Source organism: Sinohyriopsis cumingii, chromosome 5, assembly GCF_028554795.1.
Source record: "Sinohyriopsis cumingii isolate HCF-2022 chromosome 5, ASM2855479v2, whole genome shotgun sequence".
Taxonomy (NCBI): domain Eukaryota; kingdom Metazoa; phylum Mollusca; class Bivalvia; order Unionida; family Unionidae; genus Sinohyriopsis; species Sinohyriopsis cumingii.
Window position 1 is genome coordinate 144,163,735 of NC_142965.1, and position 23,181 is coordinate 144,186,915.

General features: G+C 43.1%; 1 protein-coding gene across 3 annotated transcripts in view; it reads left to right on the forward strand.

The window, feature by feature from the left end:
• LOC149800394 (uncharacterized) overlaps positions 1 to 23,181 on the forward strand; it is a 35,337-nt gene that overhangs the window by 7,291 nt on the left and 4,865 nt on the right. For all 3 annotated transcript variants that reach the window (XM_089957237.1, XM_089957238.1, XM_089957239.1), the window contains exon 3: positions 22,265 to 22,398. In XM_089957237.1, the coding sequence (XP_089813363.1) occupies positions 22,265 to 22,398 (134 nt within the window). The remainder of the gene's footprint in view (positions 1 to 22,264; positions 22,399 to 23,181) is intronic.

Here is a 23,181-nt window from a genome sequence, read left to right on the forward strand (position 1 = left end):
ATAAAGAAACCCATAATCTACTATTCACACTAAATTACGTGATCACTTACAAACACGAACACAAACACAAACACACAAACACATACACTCACACTATGAAAAAAGAGTCAATGTTTATATTCACACTACTCTACCTACACACATTGGCAAATCGATTGTTATTTCTTTTCTAGAGTAATTGGGTAGCCCTGAAAAGGACTGTGTTGTTTTTTTTTTTGGAACTTCATGGACACCTGGTTAATGGTGGCACCTTCCAGGCCTGGCGCCACATATACATCTTGTTCCCCGGTTGCTTTTTACTTTTTTTGGGGAGAGAGCAGAGGCAGGATAAATAGCTTCAGAATCCCAATTTTCTGTCTCTGGGATTCTGAAATTTCTTCTTCTTCTCTCCTTTCCTCCTCTTCTTTGTTTCTTCTCTCCTCCTCCTCCTCTTTGTATCTTCTCTCCGCCTCTTCTTTGTATCTTCTCTCCTCCTCCTCTCTCATCCTTCCCTCTTCGACAATGGCCTCCGCGGCCAGTTCGTTCAACGGGCGCCTGGCATATTCCAGATGCACATGAAGTTCCAACAGTTTCGCTAGTCTGGTGTTCATTCTGGTGTTGATCAATCAACAAGGGTAGCTGGACTGCCGAACGAGTTTCAATTTATACTAAAAGTGCGGACGTGAAGGAAAACATCCCCCTAAAAACATAAAATTGATCGTTCGTTCGTTAGTTGGATTATAGTGGTTTTCGTTCTTTTGAACATGTACCACTTTTTTATTCACGCACTGCGTGATTTTTAATTACTCCTGGGGGAAGGAAAAGGAGCCTCATCCCCCAGGCTTTTATGTACTCAAAGAGTACTTTTTAATTTAGCCACTCAGGTGTAGGACTAACTAGTCCTTAACAACCTGACTGAAAGGCTAATAGACATGAGTGGGAATAGTCAAACCACACACTCGTGTTTCTTAGTTGGATTGAAATGCCCCAGGTGTCAAACCAAGCAGTATGTGACTCCCGCCACGATTGGTCGGCAGCGATGGCGTCACATTAGGACACCCGGTCTTGTGGCATTGACGAAGTGGCCCGCTTTTTTGATATCATCAATTGCCTTTCCCAGTCCCATATTCCGGTAGACAGAGCCTTCCTTTTTTCCGCTCTGTTTAGGTGGTGCAGGTTCATCAGCTTCATCGCCGCTGGATGATGATACTTCCAGGGCCGCTGCCAGCGTGGAAGTTTCAAATTCTTCAGTGTCGTCTGTCAACATTGCCTGGATTTGGCTGAGTATGTTAGTAGAAATAGCTGTGGAAGCTTGATTTAAAAGTTCAGCCAGATGTTATTTAAAAGACAAGGAGACGGTTAGGAGTATTTTTTTTTTTTTTTATTATTATTCATGAATTCCTTATTTATTTTGATTCCCTATCTTATTGGTTTGGAATGAAAACTTGTTTTATGGTTGTTTGTATGTTATTGTGGAGTCCTGTTTTAATTAATTCCTATTTTCCTATTTTAATTTTTTGTGGCCTTAATTGGTTTTTATTATTCGGGCTATGAACGGCTGTGTCAGTTTGTGAACCTACGAGACCTAGCAGGCCGTCATAATTCCCAAACAGTGATTTTGTAATATTCGTCCTTAACTGGTTTTTATTATTCGGGCTATGAACGGCTGTGTCAGTCTGTGAACCCACGAGACCGAGCCGGCCATCATAATTCCCAAACAGTGATTTGTTATATTTTTAACTGGTCTTTGATTTACTTTCTTGGATTTTTTTGAGTAGATTGGATTCGTGTATAAAACTTATGATATTTTTGAATGTTAGATTAATATTGGGGTTTGTGTTCATCAAGAATTCTGGGTATGTTGTAGGGGATCCAATTTTATGCTGTTTAACTTTAAACTTAGCCCTTTCTTTTTCAAGTGTATGGCAGTTGTTAAAAATATGCTCTATGTCTTCTGGGACCCTGCAGTGGTAGCAGTTAGGGTTATGTGGTTGTGGTCCTATGTACTGTCCGAAGCTGTTAGCCAGCTTGGTTTTGCCCGTGAGTATTCTATTTATGAATTTTTGTTCACTGCCTTTTGTTTTGGGTGGTTTCCTATTTCTACATACTTCTTTAATGATGGTTTTTAGTTTCCTGCCTTCAGTGCTTGTGTTCCATAATTCCTGCCATTTATTATCAATGAGGGTTTTAGATATGCTATTGAGTTCGCATATGCTATAATCTAGGTTGATGTGAGTGTTTCGTTTAGTTTTTGTTTAGCTGTTATATCTGCCATATCGTTACCTGGTATGTTAATATGGGATGGTATCCACATAAATTCTACTTGTAAGTTATTATTGTTCAGTATTTTTAACAATAAATTGGTTTGCCTAAGATAGTTTTCTCTTGATTTGGTGTTGTTATTAAGTATTGAGTTTATGACGCTTAGCGAGTCACTTATTATTACAGCTTGGGGTATTTTGTTCTCTTTGATCCATTTGAGTGCTTCAAGTATGGCCCAGAATTCAGCTGTGTATATAGAGCAGAGGTTAGGTAGTCTTCGTCCTACTTTAATGTTAAGTTCGGGGATTACGTAAGCTGCTGCTGTTCTGGGTGGTTCTGTAATTTTGGACCCATCAGTGTAAATCTTAATGTAGTTGCAATATTTTGAGTTGATTTCTTCTGTACAGATTGTGTTTAGTTTGAGTTCCTGTTCGTTTTTATTGCCATATTTCGTAATGAGGGTGTTAACTGTGGGGTTGATATTTATCCATGGTTCTTTGTCATAGTGATTTGCAATTTCTGCTTGGAGTTTGTCTATAGGAAGTTGTTCAACTAATTGATGGACTAATGTCCCTGCTGGTATGTTTTGTGATAATTTAGTTCTAAAAGGTATGTTGCATTTATTATAGCTAGCCGGGTGGGGGGTGTGTCGGGGTGTGTTGTTAGCCTGGCTGCATATCTGAGGGTGAGTTCTTGTCTTCTAAGGTGGAGCGGCAGTTCTCCAGTTAAGATTTGAAGTTCCACTAGTGATGTGGATGGTAGTGCACCAGTGCAAATAATTAGGGCCTTTCTTTGTATGCTATCTAGTTTTTTGAGGTTATTTTGGGGTGCCGAGTTGTAAATTTGGCATCCGTAATCTAGTTTAGATCTAATTAACGATTTATATAATGCTAGTAAGGTTTCTTGATTGGATCCCCAGGTGGTTCCTTTAAGGGTTGTAAGGAGGTTAAGGTCTTTATTGCACCTTTTGACTAGTTCGTGTATGTGGTGTCCCCAGTTTAGCTTGGAGTCATAATGCATTCCTAAAAACGCGCGGACCTTAAAGAAACACTCACTCACTTTTTATACTTCCCATTCCTATTCAAAAAAATTTTTTCATTAATCACTTCAATACGCAATTCACATACGCAAAGCAATCCAATCAAACCCAAAATCGTGCTACATTTACGAATTTAATTTCTTGATTTTGGATGGTGAGTTTGGGAAACTGATTTTGCAATTTACGTTTGGTGGTGAATAATACTGCTATGGTTTGTTCATGGGGTAATTTGAAACCCCATTTATCAGCCCATTTCCCTATTTTGTTTAAACTTGTTTGAATATCGCTGATTACTTTGTGGTTGGAGGGGTTTCCTGCTCTCCATAATCCACTATCATCAGCAAATTGTGAGAGTTCAATTAGTTTTGATGTTAAGTTGGTGTCCAAGTCATTAATCATGATGTTGAAAAGGGTTGGGCTGAGTACGCTCCCTTGTGTTGTACCGTTTTCAAGTGTGTGTGGTTCAGAGTAGGTGTCGCCGACTCTGGTTGATATTTTACGGTCAGCGAGGAAGTTTTCAATGAATTTAAACATTCGACCTGTGATGGCGTAGTGGTTGAGTTTGGCTAATAAGCCTTTGGTCCATACAAGGTCGAATGCCTTTTCGAGGTCAATAAATACTGCAATTAAATTCCTATCAGCTTTGCGTTTGGAGTTGAACGCCAATTTAATTGCGGTTTCTAATCGTATTAGTTGATCCGTGGTGGATCTTTTGTTTCTAAATCCGCATTGATTATCGGAGATTAAATTATTGCTCTCTAGGTGGTTTTTGAGTCGGTTGGTGACTATGGTTTCCATGATCTTACAAGTGTTGTTTGTTAGGGAAATGGGTCTGTAGGAGCTAATATCGTTAGGGTCTTTTCCTTGCTTGGGTATTGGAATTACTATTGCGTGTTTCCATTTATCGGGTAGTTTGCCTGAGGTCCATATTTGGTTTAGTAATTTAATAATTGTTTGTTTAATGTTATTTGGGATATTTTTGTATATTGTGTATCCTATTTGATCTTCCCCTGGGCTAGTTTCGTTTTTGGTTTTCAATGCTAGGTCCCATTCGTAAGTTGTAATGTCTTTATTTAGGTTCGAGACTTTGGGACCGAGGTCTTTAAAGAGATTACTATGGGTTCTTTCTACTTTGTCCCTATGTAATTGAAATGCTGGGGTGTGGTTGGTGTTGCTACTCATATCTGAGAAATGCTGAGCTAGTCGGTCAGCCTTTTCTTTATTAGTAATGGCTCCAGCTATTTTTGGAGTGGTGTTAGTTGTCTTTCCTCTAATTGATCTAATCTTATCCCAGACTTGTTTGGTACTAGTTGTGATATTGATATTCGTGCAGTAATTATGCCAAGTTGATTCCTTTGCCTGTTTAATTATGTTTTTAAGGTTTTTCTCCTTTTGTTTATATATAGTGAAATCAATAGAGTTTTTAGTGCGTTTGAATTTATTGAGGGCTTTTTTCTTATCAGTGATGGCTTGTTTGCATTCATCATTCCACCATGGGACTCCTTGTTTATGTGGGTTACCACTAGTTTTGGGTATGTTAGTGGTGGCTGCCTTTAGTATGGTATCAATCAGGTCTTCGTAATATTTATTAATATTATCATTTTCTATGTTTTTGGTGTCTATTTTGCTTAGTGTTTCATTAAATGAGGTCCAATCTGCTTTTGAATATATCCATCTAAGGGTTCTTTTTAGCGAGTTCTATTGGACCGTCATATGCAGGGTGACTATTACTGGAAAGTGGTCACTGCCCAAGGGGTCAGTTTGATTCACTCTCCAGTCCGCCACCTGGGTTATTGATGGCGAGCAAATGGTGAGGTCGATGGCGGACATGAGACCGTTTTCTGGGTTAAGGCGTGTTTTTGTACCGTTATTTAAAATGGCTAAGTTAGATTCTGCGGTCCATTCTTCAATCAATTTGCCTCTTTTGTCCGTCACACCGCCCCCCCCCCCCCCATAGCTCGTTATGGGCATTGAAATCTCCACAGATGACGATCTGATTTACTCGTTTGTGATCATTTATTTGTTTGTAAGTAATTAAGTTAGCTGTGCCTGATGTTCCCCCGGGTCATAAATATTGAATATTTGTATTTGACCCTTGCCTGTATGAATTATGAGGGACTGAATTTCGAATGCTTGATTTCTTCTCATAAAGTCGATGATATCGTCTTCCAAAGAGGGCAATCCGTACGAATCGAAATATTCCACACATCCTTCTTGAGGAAAGTAGACGGTTACCCAGTGGGTTCCTGGGAGATGACTGTCGTCAGTGTTGATCACGTAAGCTTGATGGTCTTGAGGTTTGTTCATCTTTAGCACAGACGACAGGATTCCAAGAAGCCGTATACGAACTGTAGTTCAAAAGGTAATAAAGTCCCCAGGTGTCCATGTTTTGTGTGGCTTTTTTCTTCTTCTTCACAGGTAATAATAAGTCATCAATTCGATCCTGACTTTTTGCTTGAAAATGTCTGACAATTAACCTTTTCTTCGCTTCGTCTCCCCACTCTGATTCAGGAAAGCTTCGATACGATGGATCTCTTGAGTGGTTAATGGTGGACAAGAATGTTCACGCAAGTCTTTATACCACTGGTGCAACACGTCTTCGTCCGAGATGAGACTCCAAGCATCGTCCAGATACTCGTCCAATTTTTCTTCTTGACTAAACATCAAGCATGTATCGTGTTGAATTTGACTGGGATGATCGTTTTGGCACCCATAGCACTCTTTTTTGATCAATTCCGTCATTTTTTCGACCACGTGTTTAGCAAAACAGGAGGCTAAATGGGCTTCTTGTTCTGGCCATCTTGACTTCATCATGATGAGTTCTTCTTTTTCCATGGTCTCCTCACATTCCATCTCCAAAGTTTCTCCACTAGGCAAAGAGGGATAACAGTCTTCCATAGCTTCTAATAATCTAGAATGACTTCTCTCAAACTGTTGATTTCTATGGTATTATCAAATTCTGAATACAGGATGACGTTCACTGTCTAGTCCAGTGGTTCTGCAAACTGAAGTTCCACACGAATCTGGCCGGATTTTATAGGGTGAAAATGTCCCTCGTCGCTGCCTTGGTCTGGAGTGAAATCGAAAGCCCACAAAGCATAGCCTCCTGCATAATCTTCGTACGTAATGCCGTGACTGGTGTTGGTCCCTAACTGGCCGGTGGCTTCGTACAAGGACAAGTACGATCTCAAGTAATTCATTTTATTGGGAGAAAAGTCAGGTTCGAAAGGTCGGGTACACAAGGTCTTGCCATCGCGACTGACTTCGATTTTCTTCACCTTAAAGTGTTGAAAGTTGAAAGGATTTTCAGCGAAGGCTCCGTTGAAGGCTGAATTCAGGACCATACCAAGGATTAAACGTTTGGGTAACTGTCCTTGACACAGATGATCTTCGATCATGGAATGATGGCTAGCGGGAATGGTGAACGTTTTCACTTCCACGCGTCGTATGGGATACTTGGCGGTCGTTCTGCTCAACGTTTGACTGATGTCATTTCCCACTTTGGGTAACACTTCCACGCGTCGTACGTAGAGTTTGACGTCCTCGATTTTGCTTTTAGGATTGCCAGCAGTAGTATCAGCCAACAAATGGAAAGCAGCACTGCTACGATTCAGTCTCAAGCGGACATTTACCCCGTTCAGCAAATATTTCTCTTGCAGCCACATGTCCAAATGCAAACGATCCATCAGTTCTAAACTGTTCTTATTTAAGATTTTGTTTTGTCTTTCCTCAAAGCCGTCATTGCTTCCATCTGTTTTGTCGAACTTGTCCGCTTCGTCAGGTCCCCATAGCACACAAGCATTGAGATGAGTATTCTTGGCATCTATTCCGTACGTCAAGAGATTTTCCAGGTAGGCACGATAAGGGTAAGTATCCATGCTGCTGCTGACCAGTTTGTTATTCAAGTACAAGTCCACTGAGCTGAACAAGGAATGCATGAAATTGTTGACGGGAGCTATATTCTCAGTGTCTTCTACTCCACCATCATCCTTATGTAGAACTTTGACTTTCAGGTACAAGTAACTGCTATTCAGATCAATGTAATCTTCGGGCTGTCCTTTGATTTCAAACTCGATGGGAGCGGAATCGGTCAAAGAGGAGACGGGGTGAAATTCCACCCACTGGGATTCTTGCATCGTCATCATTGGGGGGGGGGGCATGGCAAACAGATCCAGTTCCGACTTGGAACAGGCGCAAGACTCTCGGTGCATCATTTTTTTGTTCCTGTTTTTTCAATAATCAAAAACGTCTAAGTCTCGAACGGTTCTTCTTTTCTTGGTCTTTCTAGCTTTAGAAGTGTGAAGTCTGGTGAAAGGGTGTTTTCTTCGTCGTCTCTTTCTGCCTTGTCCTTGCTGAATGCCTGACTCGGTAGCGTGCAGGGCATTTATAGGTGTGTCTCGTCGGCCCAAAAGGTCTTTACCCGTTTGCAGCAAGACATTTTTGCCTGCCCTCATGAAGGCCTCTTTGGGGTTTTGTTTGTCGATGATGACATTTTGCAGAAATTCTTTGCCTTGTGTCAGTGCCGCATCTTTCAAGGCGTGCAATCCGCGTGTCACCATCGGTTTCAACACCGGGGCCACCGAACGAAAGGCAGATTTTAACATATCTCCTAAACCTAAAGCGTGTCCTCGCTGTCGAGCAACCCCTCGGTACACTGAATATATGACTTACGAATCGTGAGAGAACCGTTTTCGAAAATGGAGTTTCACCGTGACTTTTCCTTTGGTGAATGGAATATTTTGTCCCAGATCTCCTTTTATAGCAATGTTGACCGTGTCCAAATACAACTTGTTGACAGGCAAATAATGAGGATGTACAAATTCGCGGTGGACGTGATAAGTGTTTCCACCTTCCTCGTCAGTGGCCGTGGCAGAATTTACTTTGAAAGGAATGACACGCAGTAAGGGCACGGAGGTGTGTCCCACCACGTTGTACTCCACCACATCGGAGTACACAAAGATCAAATTCAGTCCCTGGTTCAGTTCTACCGGGAAACGAAAGTACCTCGCAAAATGCCCGTTGTTGTCAATGTCTGCGATGTGAATCTTTTTGGTCTGCTTATCCGTGACCAAATTGAGGTCTCCACCCAAAATGTCATACATTCCAGGGCAAAATTTAATACGTATACTTCTATCCTCACTTTCAAATTTGATGAGTAGACGGTGAGACTGTTTGTGGTACTCCATGGTGACACGTTTATTTAGTTTGGTCAGAACTTTGTCAAATGCTGCATAGAATTTGTCAGCGATGGCCTCCACCAGATGTTGACCACTAAAATAATGGCCTGAGTTAATTTTAAAGTGATAAACGTAAAGAGGAGGAGAAGTGTCACTGCTGAGTATTGGGGCCTTTGGAAGTGATTTATGTTGAGAAGTGCCCGTCACGCTTTGCTGCACTGTTGGGTCCAGAATTTCGACGTCAAAAGTGTTCTGAGTTTCAGTGATGTTTTTGATTTGTGTTGGGTGAATGATTTCTACCAAAGCCACTTCCCAATGGGCTTCGTGATCTAAGGGGATGGCCTGAGGTAATTTGGCCGTGTAACAGCAGAACGTGTTGTGGGGAAACACCTCCATGGAACTGTCACTGGATAAGGTTAAGTAAAATTGGTTTTGGTGACTCATAATTCCAGAGTTCTGTGGCTGTCCGAGGGGTTACTGGACGTCAGAGGCGTGTCTCCGCCAAAATGGGGTCCTGGTTGTGGTTGTTGTTGGAGTGGTGACTGGCACTGGCACTGGACACAAGGTTCCCGTGGCTCCCGTTGGAAGAGAATTTCAGCGACGGATTGGGAAGCAGGTAACCGATGCAACTGCTCAATAAAATGGTCCACAATTGTTTGTCTCCTTGTTGCAAACTCAGATTGGCGATGGCTGCCCCGATGACACAATACACCACGAAGATTTGGCAGAAAAAGACGATTTGCGTTTTAGGCACACGTTCTCCACACCACACCGACAAAGGTTGTTTTTGCAAATCTTGCACAGAAGAACTAGGTGAAGGAGTGGTCGACATAGCTGCGTCTGTGTGAAAGGGCATGATGGTCACTTCTTTTTATAGTCGATGACTTGCGAAGCGTCGATCCAAGAATCAAAACTGGGTGGATATCCTTTCCAACGTACTTTGACTTCTTTGACACGTCGTTTGCCTACTTTACGGGTTCTGCGTTCGAGAATGCTTTCGATGTCGTACACGTCGTCTTCTTTTTTGGTGACACGTTGTAACTCGGGCAAATAAAACGTTCCTTTGAGCACTTCTCCGTTCATGTCTTCCAATTTATAGACGGTAGGATGACGGCCATGCACTCGTCCAGTGACACGAAACAATTCGGTCGTCCAGTTAGGTAAGTAACCTTTGTCGAAAGTGCGTTTGGTTTTGCCAATGCGCACCCAATCTCCTACGGTCAACTCTCCACTTTTCTTGTGGACAGCCCTCGTCGGGGACGTACCAAACAGGCGCTCAAACACCAGCACTTCGTTGTCGGGAGTCACTTCTTGCGGGGCACGTCCGATGCTTCGATGGTAAGATTGGTTGTACGCTTGCACCAGGTGCGGTAAGATGTCGATGTACTTCAGAGTGTGGTGATGCGTAAAATATTTCCACATGCGTTCTTTCAAAGTGCGTTGAAAACGTTCCACGATGCTGGCTTAGGTTTCTGGATTCTGGGTGGTAAAAAAATGAATGTCACGTTTCTTTAATTCTTTTTGGAAAGCTTGGTTTAGAAATTCGGTGCCTTTGTCCGTTTGCCATCGAAGAGGGTGACGACCGCTTTGTTTCAACACCCGTTGCAGGGCTCGCACTAACTCGCTGCTCGATTTGGAAGTCAAGGGCACGACCCAGGCAAATTTGGAAAAGACGTCGATGACACAAAACAAATATTTGTAGCCACGATTGTAGCTGGCCAAATGAGAGACATCGGCTAAATCGGCTTGCCATTGATGATCGATGCCTTCCACTCGGGTGCGACTTCTTACAAACTTGCGTCGAATGGGTTTGTGTAAAGTGTAGGTAACTTGTTCTTGTAACCATCGTTGCACTTGAGGTAAACGGAGACTTTTCAGTCGCGTTTTGGCAGCACGATACAATTTTTGAACTCCTGCGTAACCTGCAGGATGCGAGGGATCGTAGTAAATGCTGGCTAAGACTTTTTCCATTTTTTTGTGTTGATTGGTGTGTTAATAAGACACCCACTCTTGGAGGATGCTACTCTTTTTCTCTTGGGGTATTTTCTTGGATTGCAATGCTTTGCGTGTGCGACCGGCAATAGGTGTCGAGGAGGAGGATGTGTGAGCGGGGGATATCGGTTCTTGTTTCACTTCTGTCTTTACTTCTGTCTTCACTTTCTTTTTCTCTTGTGATGAAGAAGGGGTGGCCATCATCTTTTTAATCCATCCAATTCTGGAGGTAGGTGGTGTTGTTAACTTGCGTACTTTTTCTGGTGGAGTTTGAAACCCTTCTTCTTCTTCTTCTTCTCCTTTTTCTGTCTTGGTCACTGGTACTGGTACTGGTACTGGTACTGGTGATGGTGCTGGACTTTTCATCAAGGTCTTAAAATCTTTCAGAGTGGGTAGAACTGTTTCGTCTAAAGCTTTCTGGTGAAAGAGTTGCAGTCGTTGCAAGAGTTGACCGTACTTTTGCGATTTTTCTGTTTCGGACAAATCTTGGCGATCCATCAAGGACTGCAGTTCGTGTTGTAACTGGGACATCTCGCTCAAATTGGGATTGGGAGGTAAATGCGGGGTGCGTTGTTCTTGCCAACGATAGTATTCCATCCATTGTTTGTAAGGCACTAAAGCTAGTTTTCGTCCTTCCATTGGGCTGTCATGGGTCAATTCGGAGATCTTGGGACTTCCGAGGGCCTTTTTATCTTGCTCCCACCAGTCCTCCCAACATGGTTCCCAAGACTCCTTTCAGTAAGGGGCCTAACAAGAGGGGTAAAATGCCTCCACGTTGGACCAACATCTTCTTCTTTTGACGGATGGGAATTTTCTTTTGAACCATTTGGCGAAGAACGTGACGATGTTTGCCTAAGCATTGCTTCTGGTGTTTGGACAAAGGGATCGTGCCTTTCAAAACGTTCAAACAGCATTCGCACACGGTATCGATGACCTCTTTGGAGGCTGATTGAATGAGTTTTTTTCGTAGAGGTGGAGAAGCTTTGGACAGGAGAGATAACATGTCCCCATGTTTGACTAAACGAGGAGGCAGTCCTTTTCTTTTCTTTCCTTGGGGCTGTTTAGAAGAAGGATGTTTTCTGGAGGGTGACATCTTTGAGTCTTCAGGAGCACCAAAAACACTGATACCCCGACTTGGTCACAGCCCTTTTATATACTGGAACGCGTCGCCACTGATTGTCTTTACGTCGTATCAGTTTGAGGACAGGCATGACACGTCGTGCAGGCGTACGTAACGGACTAAATCGAGCCAGTTCTTGCTTGGACAAATCCAGTAAACTTTGTAACATGCCTGATCTTTCTTGGACTTTGATTTTGGGAGAAGGTACTTTGTGAGCAGCAGCCACTGCCACTAAATTGGAGGGTCCTGCCACTGGGGAAGTTCTTTTTGGGGTCATCAACGGAGAAGTTCTTGGTGTGATCAACGTCTCCAAGTACTCTTCAGTTCTTGTTGTCATTAACGGGGAAGTGGATGAACGTGAGGCTGCCGGAGACGCGGTCACCGCCGTGGCAGGTCGTGGTTTGCGAGTGTAAAGTTGCGTCCTGGCCGAAGTGCCTCTCTTGCGACTAGTTTTCGTCTGTGGACTTTTCTTTTTCTGGAGACTTTTTCTCTGTTTCTTTTTCTGGGGGCTTTTTTTCTTTTTCCGGGGTGGTGGTGTCTGGTAAGAAGAGGGTCCCGCCACTGGAGAAGTTCTCCTTGGGGACCTGGTCTTTTTCTTCTTCTTGGAGCTTTGTTTGACTTTTTTCTTGGGGAGAAGTTTGGGGACATTAGGATCCCATCTTGAGAGAGCGAATGATGACCCCTCCTAGAGTACCGCTCCCTCCAGGTTTCAAAATGATTTGTTTTTTGGTTTGAGTGTCGATGCGGGGATCGGCCAGTTGGACCAAAGCGACTTTGTTTCGATCAAAAAAGCGTTTGGTTTGATGAGGAATCTGAATGATTCCTTGGAGTAATTGACGTGCCGTCACCGTGAACCATCGTAAGACTTCTTTGAGACTAGCTTCTAAGACAGGAGCTCGTATTTGTGGATTTTTTTGTCGACTCATGCCATACAAGGCACGAATCAATTTGACGGGAAGATGCGACTGAAGGGACGTCATGTTCAAAATGTGTGTGAGACAGACGAAAAGGGTCTGAGGTTTTTATAGATTTTTTTGTGGAGTGAAATTAAATCGAGGACGGAGACGTGTACAGGACAGGCCCTCCGTCTTGGCACCAGTGGTGAAACAAGTGGGTACGAAATCGCAAGTCCGCGGGGGTTGTAGGTTTCAAATCGACGAGTAAATAGGCGTGTGGAGTTTGAGTGGCATCGTCGTACGCCTGAGTCAGCCAAGGCGTTTCTAACTGTTTGGCTAAGACTTGCACTTGCGATTTATCTCGAGGGTTTTTAAACAAGACCACGTAATGCGCATTGAGACTGATGGTGCGATGGGCTTTACTTTGTTGAAACAAATTTTGGGTGATGTAAACGACACTGGCATTACGGTGATGCCCTTTGCGCGTGAACCACAGTTTAATTTCTTCTTCGTCTTCTCCTAACATGTCGTCAAAAATGACCAAATGGGTTTGACGGGAATCAGAGACGATGCCGTCGTCTTGTTTAGGAATGCCTTCCACAAACACGATGGAATCGCCTTGACTTTCTCGCAAGAGGCTGTACGCCGATTGCCTCTCTTTGTAACACCACACGATCCGTTGAGGTGGCCGATCGATCAAATGATGTTTATGTTCGATCAAACGTTTAACGAATTCGGTTTTGCCTGAACCGCTAGGTCCAGCAATGAGCATGTTAAAGGGATGGCGAAGATAGAAAGCCTCCCAACTGGCACGATCTAAGTGTTCGTCGATGACTTTGACGGTGGAGGAAGAGGTAGCAGAGACAGCAGAGGTAGCCATAGTGTCAGGAATGTCACTTGTGACACGAAAACAAACAATACAAGAGTTTATATACTTTTTCAGAACACGTTTATTAAATGTTTCAAATATGAACAACACGAAAGACAAAAATACATAAAAGCCAAATAGTTATGTACAGGAATAAAAAACACATCAAAACGATCAAAGTGGAATATAAACAAGTCTCTGTACAACATGTTTTGGGTAACCAAGATGTCCCAGGGACAGTGTGTAATGTTCTTACACTGTCTACATGAGGCACTGTCACACAAGTGTCCTCCCGGAATGACCTTTCAGGAATGTCCATGACAGTCCTGTCCTGAAGCGAGTGGTTGTTCTCGGTGACGGGTTCTTCTGGCACTGTCACTAACACGGGTTGAAAAGTAACTTTTTTCCTTGAACAACTCTTGTGCATACTGAGCCACTTCTTGGGTCCAAGCCTCAAAATCCCCCTTTTTCCAGTCACGAACATCTGTTCAATGGGGGTGTAAGTCACAAGCGACACACACATCGTCATACACGTCTTCGGTAGCTAAAAGTTGACGAATCTTTTTTTCCTGTTGAGGTCGAGAAGTATCCAGATGAAAACGCAAGGCTTTGAGCAAAAGGAGTTTTTCGTGACCATTTAAGGCCATGGGGCTATGGTAAGTGCTGATCGTAAAGAGTCCACAAGGAATCGGCTGGTAAACGAAATCCCAGAAAAAAGTCACTAAGACACACACCACTTGTCGACCCAAATTGAATGGATACAGTTCTTGTAATAATCGACGGTAATGATCCACGGTTTGAATATGGTCATTGAGTTCCTTCCACGGAATCTATTCAATCACTTGTGACATAAGCCGTGGCATGGATTCCTGTTTTTATGCTCTCTTTTTTTCGGAAGCAATACACGTACATTCTACCCAGACATCTTCGTTCTCCAGTAGGAAATCTAGAATACTGTAACCTACAGTTCAAACTTCGATTAGAAGTTTTCTCTTCTACTAAGCACATTCCACGTAACATATGTTGGTAATCCTTTAACTCGTTTTCCTCAATGTGTTGCTCTAGGTTAATCTCGAAGTAACCAAAATGATGAACATTTCGTTCATTCACTAACTCACTAACAAGGTCTGACCACTGAAACAATTTCTGACGAATCAGTTCTCTTATACCATTCAGGTACCAGTGGTTAAAGATCTGGTGACGTAACGGATGCAATTGTTCATTACGTTTGACTTGTATTTTCACCAGCTCTCGGTAAAGCCTTTTCTCAACTCCTCAGGCAAGCCCAGAATGTTCTCTTGTAAAGTATCCATAAGTATATACACTGTTTTTGAAATCCTTGGGTGGTGGCCAATAGCCTCGTTTACCTTTGTGCCTGATGCAATATCCACTCATAATCAGTCTTCTTATACTTTGGAACAGATCATAATTTAAAAACGGTTCAATAACTTTGCGTTTGCGTTTCACTTGTATTTTGATCAGTTCTCGGCAAATGCGTTCTCTGAACTCCAAAGGCAAAGCACGAATGTTCCCGTGTAAAGTATCCATGAACAGATTATGGTAAGTTCCTTCAGTGTCTCGGTCCCACTAAGGGTAAGTAATGACAATTCGGTGACCATCGAGCATGTTCTACGTAGGCCGAATCTTGCGGTTCCCAGTGGTGAAGTGACACACCGCAACTGAAGCACTTGACTTTATCTCCTTCGCCCAAGTAGAACAATCCGGCTCTGGCTAATTCTTCGGGGGTCGGTCCTCCCAGATACCTAGGCCATTTTCCTTTGAATGATTGAAGACGATTTTCAAAGTCGCAGTATTCCGACAAACGCACAGGAAACGAATATTCGTCTTTCACAGGTTCGTTTCGATGAGGGTTGGGTGACATGAACAGGAGTTTCCTCAGGGCTGGATGACATCCGTAGGGGGGTAGACGTGAAGGTGAACATTCCCCTTTAAAACGAAACCCAGTAAAATGTCCAAGAGGACGAGCGGCATCACTTTCGCATCCCTCCGGTTTGACACGCACAGCATCACTTTCCATAATAGGGGTAGTGACACTAAAGTTCCCATGATGCTTTACGGCATCGCTAAGGTCACAACGTACAGCATCGTACCCATCGCAAGGCTCACAATCAGATTCCACTTCAGAAGCCCCACACTTGAATTGTGCCTTTCTAAACAACTTGTTTTGTGTTTCTCTGAAAGTATTCATCTTGTTCGCTCGGTCTTGGTAGTCACAATGAACTATCGATCTTGCCTAGGGTTCCTTTTTATATACAGACCAATACCGACGTGTCCATACGGTAAGGTGAAATAATTGGGAAGTCGCACTCGCTTCTGGTACACGATCTGATAGACTTTTTCCAAGGGTCGACTGACGATGTGGTGAGTGGGTAAACGTACAATCTTGTTCGGTTGATAGGTGGTCACTTTAAAGTTTGCATCCTCTCCCGATTGCAAGGCTTCTTTCAATACCCAAAGCTGACCACTCGACTGGTACGATAATTCAGAGTCAGTCCTTTCACTTTGCACGTCGTGTGCACTTCTCCTTGTTTGTCCCGGTATTCGTAGCCGTAATTTTTGGGACCACCACTGACGAAACTTAGAATCTTGTCGTCGGGATGCTCGTCTGTCCAGGCTCCTAAACGGTCTCCTTCGATGTCAGGGTGCTGTTGACTCGGGTGATGGATGTAAATGCAACTGTCCGTGTCAAAGTACAGGACGCGTTCCCCTAACAGTTCTAAAGCTTCGTACAATTTTAAACGAGCATGGGCTGTCACGTAAGCCGCAATGATGACATTTCCAAAAGGGTCGTCTTGTACAAAGTCCAGATCTTCTTCGTAATTGACCAAGATCAAATCCTCGCGAACGACGTCCACGTGTTTCATGTATTTGGTTTTGTTGTGAATCATCTGGAAGTAGCGGGAAGGTTCTGTCAAATATTCCGTCTTGGGTAAACACGGTCGTTGTGCTATTTTACCCCACAAGCAATTTAACATCACTTTGGCAAACGATCGCCTGCCTTCGTTTTTCTCGATGTGGTCTAAAGTGATGCCTTCTTGTTCATAGTATTTCTCTTTGAATTGTATTTGGTCTTCGGGAGTGTGACACCAGGACGGATAGCCGCTGCCTTCTTGCTTCAGTTTCAAAAAGGCATCCACGTAGTCGGCGAAAATGCCTTTCTGACTGGGGTCACCCTTGTGGTATTGTTGTGTCTTGGGCAAGTGGCAAATTTCGTACACTTCTAACAGTTGGTATCCCATGTCCATAGCTTTGAACAATTCTACGCTGACCCAGGTTCCCGTCAAGGCCCGTTCTTCCTGGGTGTGCTGACAAGGTTGGTCTTGGTTGCACGTTTCGGCACAAGTACGGCACAATGGAAACATCAGTTTGCCTTGACAATGGTGAGGTAAGACGGGATGGTACAAGTTCGTGGGAGGCAAAACTTTACACTTGATCAAGCCTTCGTATTGTCGAATGTTTTTGAGGGCGATGTGTTCCGTGAACAATTGCGGGTGCCCTACAGGAAATCGACAATATTTGCACACGTAGGGATACAGCGAACACACGTCCAAGTATTTGATTTCTTCTCCTTTCTCTTCGTCGGCTTGGTACAGCAAACAGGTTGCATTGGTCCTTCCTCCGTACAAACTATCCCTCGGGTTCATGGGGTCCATGAACTGGTAACTTTCCACGAGGCGTTTAAACTCGGGATCGGTTTTCAAACGGTGATCGTACTCGTGTTCCCATATTTCCACCACTTGGTATCCTTGCTGTTCCAACTTTAGGCGCCGCTGACAAGTGTCCTGGTACAAGTCTTCCATGGTTCGTTGTAAACACTGATTTTTAGTGCCACGGTCAGGGTAACAGACGGGACATCCGTGAAATAAGCAACCGTTAAACTCGTATACGATCTTGGGGTTTTCTAAGTCCCAGCCATCGACCGAATACGTTCCGATGGTCTTTTCACCCCCTCCGTTGCGGGCATGCTGAATCCACTTGTCTTCCTTGTCGCACAAGTAATGTAACCAGCGCAGGGCTTTGACCGAGTATTGACGTTTGACATAGTGGGTCGTTTGAGTGCTGATGGCAGCCACGGTGTTTTCAGGCGTGAATCGTTGTCGATACAATAAGGAACACGCTTTGGCAATGGTGCAAGCTTCTTTCAAAGGATCGACCCCTCCCTGTTCCATGAACAGTTCTCGAAATTTTCCACAGCAACGTCGTAAAATGTCCACGTCGGAACGACAATACTTTAACATTTCTCCCTGAAAGTCGAAAAGGTCCGAGGCGTGAGCCTGGTACCAAGCGTAGAAAGCTTCTCGTTGTTCGGTACGCATGTTGTCGGGGTCGTAATAGTGAGCCTCAGGCAAATGGGGTAGAACGGCGTGTTGATTGGCTTCCGTATTGAAAAAGTGTGGAAAGTACCCTTTAGCCATTTCTGTCATTCCAAACGTTTTAGGCATTCGGCGCAAAGGCATGGCCAAGTAACTCGTCGAATCTTTAAACTGTACTTGTCCCACTTGCATGAAAATGATTTTGGCTCCGTTCAAAGTCACTTTAGGACGCTCGGTGCCATGTTCCGTATAGTATCTGAGAAGAAACTGTCCATCGTATCCGGAGAAATTGTGAGCCATCACCGTGGCATGACGATGACAATCTCCATAATGTTCGATGTCCTCTTGGCTCCACGTCTTGTCGACGGGGGTCTCAGACCCATTGGGCAAAATCGGCTAACGTATTCGGTCCCCGAAAGATTTTTTCACGCCCTCCAGGAATCTTGCTGCAGTGAGGGCAATGACTGAAGATAGGTTCTTGAATGCACTTCTCGCACGCTCGATGAGCCACGCAGAAATTAGGAATGTGATTACCGGTCTCTTGCATGCATTCGAAATCAAAAAAGATGAAATTGCCTTTCTTCTTGTGACCGTCCTCTTTCTCTGGTGGAGGTTGGTATTTTTGCACTTAGCATTGGTGTTTCAAGTCCACGATGTGATTACAAATGTGACATTTTTTTTTTTCCTGAACATACGTGTGCCTTGGTATTATTGGTACGTATGCCTTGTCCACACGTAGTGCACAATCTCAGAAGTTGACAAGCACATTTCTGCTGTGAACCTTGCGTCTTCAGATGTTGTTGGTAACAGGCAGGGCTGACAAATGTGCGCAGACAAGTTGAACAAGGCACTGGTCCTTCGCTCAGAGAGGGTGGAGAGGCCAAACATCCTGAGCATTTCAATCCGTAATGTTTGTGTTGCTCTCGATTATTACAACCATGGTCACATTTTTCACAGTAATAACCGTATCCCAGGAAACCAGTGATACTGGTAATGGTATCGAAATGGTCATCGTGATAATAGACATGAATGTATTTTCCGTCCTTAAAGTGTTCGCCTCGAAACAACAGAGGTCCCCGCACTTCTTGAGGGTGCACTTTCAAGGTGTAGCGTGGAGCTAGGATATCTTCCAATTTTTGCATCTCAGGAACGCCACAGGGTGTGTCTTTGGATAAGCTAGCTTGTTGCAACAGAAGTTCTGCTTCGTTTCGTTGTTTGGCTCGGTCCGATTGTTGAATAGTTTTCCAGGCTCTTTTCCATGCTGTTGTGTCCTTCTTGTTGGCATAGGTTCGTCCCACCACGATGGCTCGGGCTAAACACATCTGGTCTTGAGGGTTGTGAATTTGGACGAGGCTACGCTTAATGCTGCGAAGCTCGTTCACCAATAACATCTTTTTGCGTCTGGTCCCTTGAGGAGGGGAGACGTGGGTCATGTCCAGTGTGGCTTTACCATCGGTGATGTCAAACTGATCATTAGATTGTTGTACGTGTTGAATCTTGTCCATGACTTTGGAAGCGGTCAATTGTGCAGGGGTGCTAAATTCGATCCAAACAGGGTATTTCAAACCGTCGTGTTGTATGGAAAGTCTCAAACGATCGTCTTCTTTGGGTTGACATTGTCGCTTGAGTGCGGTGAGCAAAGAATCCCACACCCCGGTGATGAACCCTTCTGCTTTCTCTAACGGTACTTCAGCCTTGAAATCTTTTAACTTCACCGTGTATTTGTAAGCCGTGGTTCAAAATTTTCTAGAGGAGCGCTTTTCCGTCTCTCGAATGGAATATTATTTTTCAGGGTTGACTAAGAGTGGCGAACTTGGTTTAGGGGGTTCGGATTCTGGTTCACTCATGTCCTCTTCAAAATCACTGGCATGAATTTGTGCCAAGACTTCAGCCCTGGTACGAGGCGATAGATCACGTTCCTGCCTCTTACTTTCTTCTTCTTCTTTCTTCTCGAATGAATAGGATCGTTTCATCTTGAGTGAAAAACGTCAAATGACTCAAGTTTAAACACCATGGACTAATTTATAGTCATGGCAGACCAGCGTATATAAAAGGGTGTGTGTCTTGTCCTTTCACTATTCATTTCACTCTCAAACCGAGCACAACGATGGAAGAGACTAGCCAAATCGAACGTTTCATCAGAGGTTTGCGAGGGGTCATTAGAAAATTCTCTTCAGAGCAGCCCACGGACTACTCTCCTTCCTTTCGAGATAAAAGTCAAGATACTTGCTATATCTGTCAGAAGAAAGGGCATTGGTCTTCAGAGTGTCCAGACCGTCAAAAGAGAAAAAAAACAGGGGCTAGAAAAGACAAAAGTCAAGATACCTGTTATTATTGTCAAGAAAAAGGACATTGGTCTCCAGATTGCCCAAAAAAGAAACAAGAGGAGTCAGAAGAAAAGAGGAATTCTTCAGAAGAAGAGAGGGATTCTTCAGAGGAAGAGAGGGATTCTTCAGAGGATGAAGAGGAAGAAAGAAGACAATTCTATTTACAGGAGGCAAAGAAAAAGAAACAGGAGAAGAAAAGAAGAAGGGAAGAAAGTTAGGAGGAAGAAGAGGAAAAGACGGTGAAGAAATTTAAAAAACAGAGAGAGTAAACAAGGAGACAGAAGAAGTGTATGAACTTTTTAAAGTGTTCTGTTGTGAATTGTGAATTGGATTGTAACAATGGATAAAATAATAAATTAATTATATAAGGTAAGTGTCTTTGAGTTTTGATTTTAAAATAAGAACGTACACTCACGCAGTTATACACAGACACGTACTATAGGGGTAAAATGGTTTTTTTTTTTTGTTTTTTTTTTTTTTTGATTTTTAAGTTATTGGCAAATTGAAAGGCTATTTCTTTTCGAGATACGTGGGTGGCCCTGAAAAGGGCCTTTTTTGGTGCAGGGGTGAGTTTAAGCAATCAACTTTAACTGCCTTAATCCTTTGCCACGGCCGAGGCCTACTTCTGATGATGATGATTTGGTTGAAATCACTAAGGGTGGTACGGTAGGCTTAGTCACAGGGTTGGCGTGTTTAGCTCGGGAAGGTCGTATTCTCTTCGGTCGTGATAAAGAAGTCTGATACATTTGTTTCAGACTCCTTAACTCCGCTAAAATGTCCAACAGTACCGTGACCGTTTGATTTTCACCCTCTTGTTTCTTTGCTGCTACTTCTTCTTCTTCTTGTTTTTTTCTTACCTCTTCTTCTTGCTGCTGTTGCTGTAGGAGAAAAGCTTGTTCCGCTTCCTTTTGTCGTTGTATAAATTTCTCCAATTCTTCTTTCTGTCTCTGTCTAAAATTCTCCACTTACGGAAATGAAGAAGGTAACGAAGGTTCCAGAACAAATTCTTTCGAAGTAAGAAAATCCACAAAATCCCAATGTACCTCTTCTGAAAGTAAGTCCGGGTTCCCTTGGGCGGTCTCCACTGCTGGTGCACCCCAATGGATCGTTTTCTGAGTTTCCGTCATGTTGAATCACTGTCGCATAGATTGACTGCACACAGGCGCTAGCGAATCTATATAGACCACGTGACGTCACAGACTGTTCTCTTCGGATTGGATGCGGGCTGACTGAATATTGTCACGCGTGTTCGGATTGGTGAATGAACTCAATCCGTTTCAATCCTTCCTCTACCTATAAATAAGCGCAGTTCACTGCATTGATTCACCTGTTCTCGTCGCCTCACGATGTGGACCACAGTTGAATCATCCACCCTTGTGTCTTCAATGATGTTCAGGACGGATATGCTCATGTATGTCCGGTCCAAGTGGACTGTTGTTGATAGGACAGATACTAGTCTATGGATGAGAAGAGTTTACATAGAAAGACAAGGATGTCTCAAGAGGATACTTGTGTATGGACCTGCAGTTAGAAGGAGTTTAAGAAGATGTGACAGATGCCATCTATGTTAATATTAACATAAACCCAAAGGCCCTTTTCAGGGCCACCCACATTTCTCGAAAAGAGAATGACTTTCCATTGCCTACCCCTTTTTTTTTAAATAAATTTTTTTTAAAAAAAATCCCATGTTCAATTTCCCTTGACGCTATACAGTCCCACCCTGTTTAAATTCCTTTGACGCTGTACAGTCCCTATTCCCATGTTCAATTCCCCTTGACGCTCAATAGTCCCACGATTTTTCTCCATGTTAATTTCCCTTGACGCTATATGTTCCCACGATTTTTCTCCATGTTAAATTTCCCTTGACGCTATATGTTCCCAGGTGGTGTTTTTAGTGCTAAGTCCCACTGACGCTCTAGTATCCCCATTCACTACTGTCCTATATAAGCAAAGTCATCGGCGATAGAATGCAATGTCCTTTATAAGCATAAAGTCATCTGGGATAGAAGGCATTGTCCTATATAAGGATAAAGTCATCGGGGATAGAAGGCAGTGTCCTATATAAGGATAAAGTCATCGGGGATAGAAGGCACTGTCCTATATAACCATAAGTCATCGGGGATAGATGGCAGTGTCCTATATAAGCATAGTCATTGGGGATAGAAGGCAATGTTCTATATAAATAACTGCCGTCTGAAATCGACATTAAAGCATTTCTTTTTTATATCAAGTATTCACTTTCCTTTCTGTTTTTTCTTTCTTTATTAAAGCAACCATACGTCTGAATGGCTCATTTCTACTGACTATATAAACCACACGGTGAAGCTGGTGGTAGTAGATTGTAGTGTCGAATATGAAATAAAGCTGAAAAGCTGTCTGTATGAAAAAATTTCCATTTATGACGGTAAGTTTTTCAGATCATCCCTTATAACCTGCTTGTCACTATTTCTCTGCTATACTAGTTGCATGGATATATTTCCCGTGTGTGTGCATGTGTGTGGTGTTTGTGGGTGTGCACTAAGTTCATTTGAGTATCGAAATTTATTTGCAGTATTGAGCTTCAGAACATTTTCTGACATGTATTTAATGTATTTGCATGTTTTGTCAAACTTGACGGAAAGAACTGTCCTTTTGACAACTCAGATTCAGAGTGGTAACCTTGTCTAATAGTGTAATAACCAATTGTTTTTCTTGACCGAGCGATGTCAAACCCTGGCGCGAATCCCGCTTGTAGTCATAAGTCTCCATTGATTCCAATGACTCCCATTTACTACTGTTGTAAGCTGGAAAGTCCAACGTGTCCAATCTTTAAATAATTTTACTCTAATACAAGACCTCAAAAATCTCTTAATACAGGAACTATTTTTACTACGTCACCTTCGGTCCAGTAAAATCATGATATTAAACCACATTTCGCTTGCAACCTTGCACCATGTTTACTACCATAATAACAATAAACGGCACTTGCCGAAGACTGAACAGTCCCTTCTCGTTTATTTCATTATATAATTGATCAGTCTCAAATCATAAAGACTGCACCCACCTGGAGTCACGCGATCAATTCACACAATTAGATTTTAATAGGGACTACTCGCATCTGACCTGAGTTCACCAAAAGTAAATAATGGCATCATAGAAACTCACTAACACTTCACTCCGTGACGTTTGCTCCTAGTAACTGGCTCAT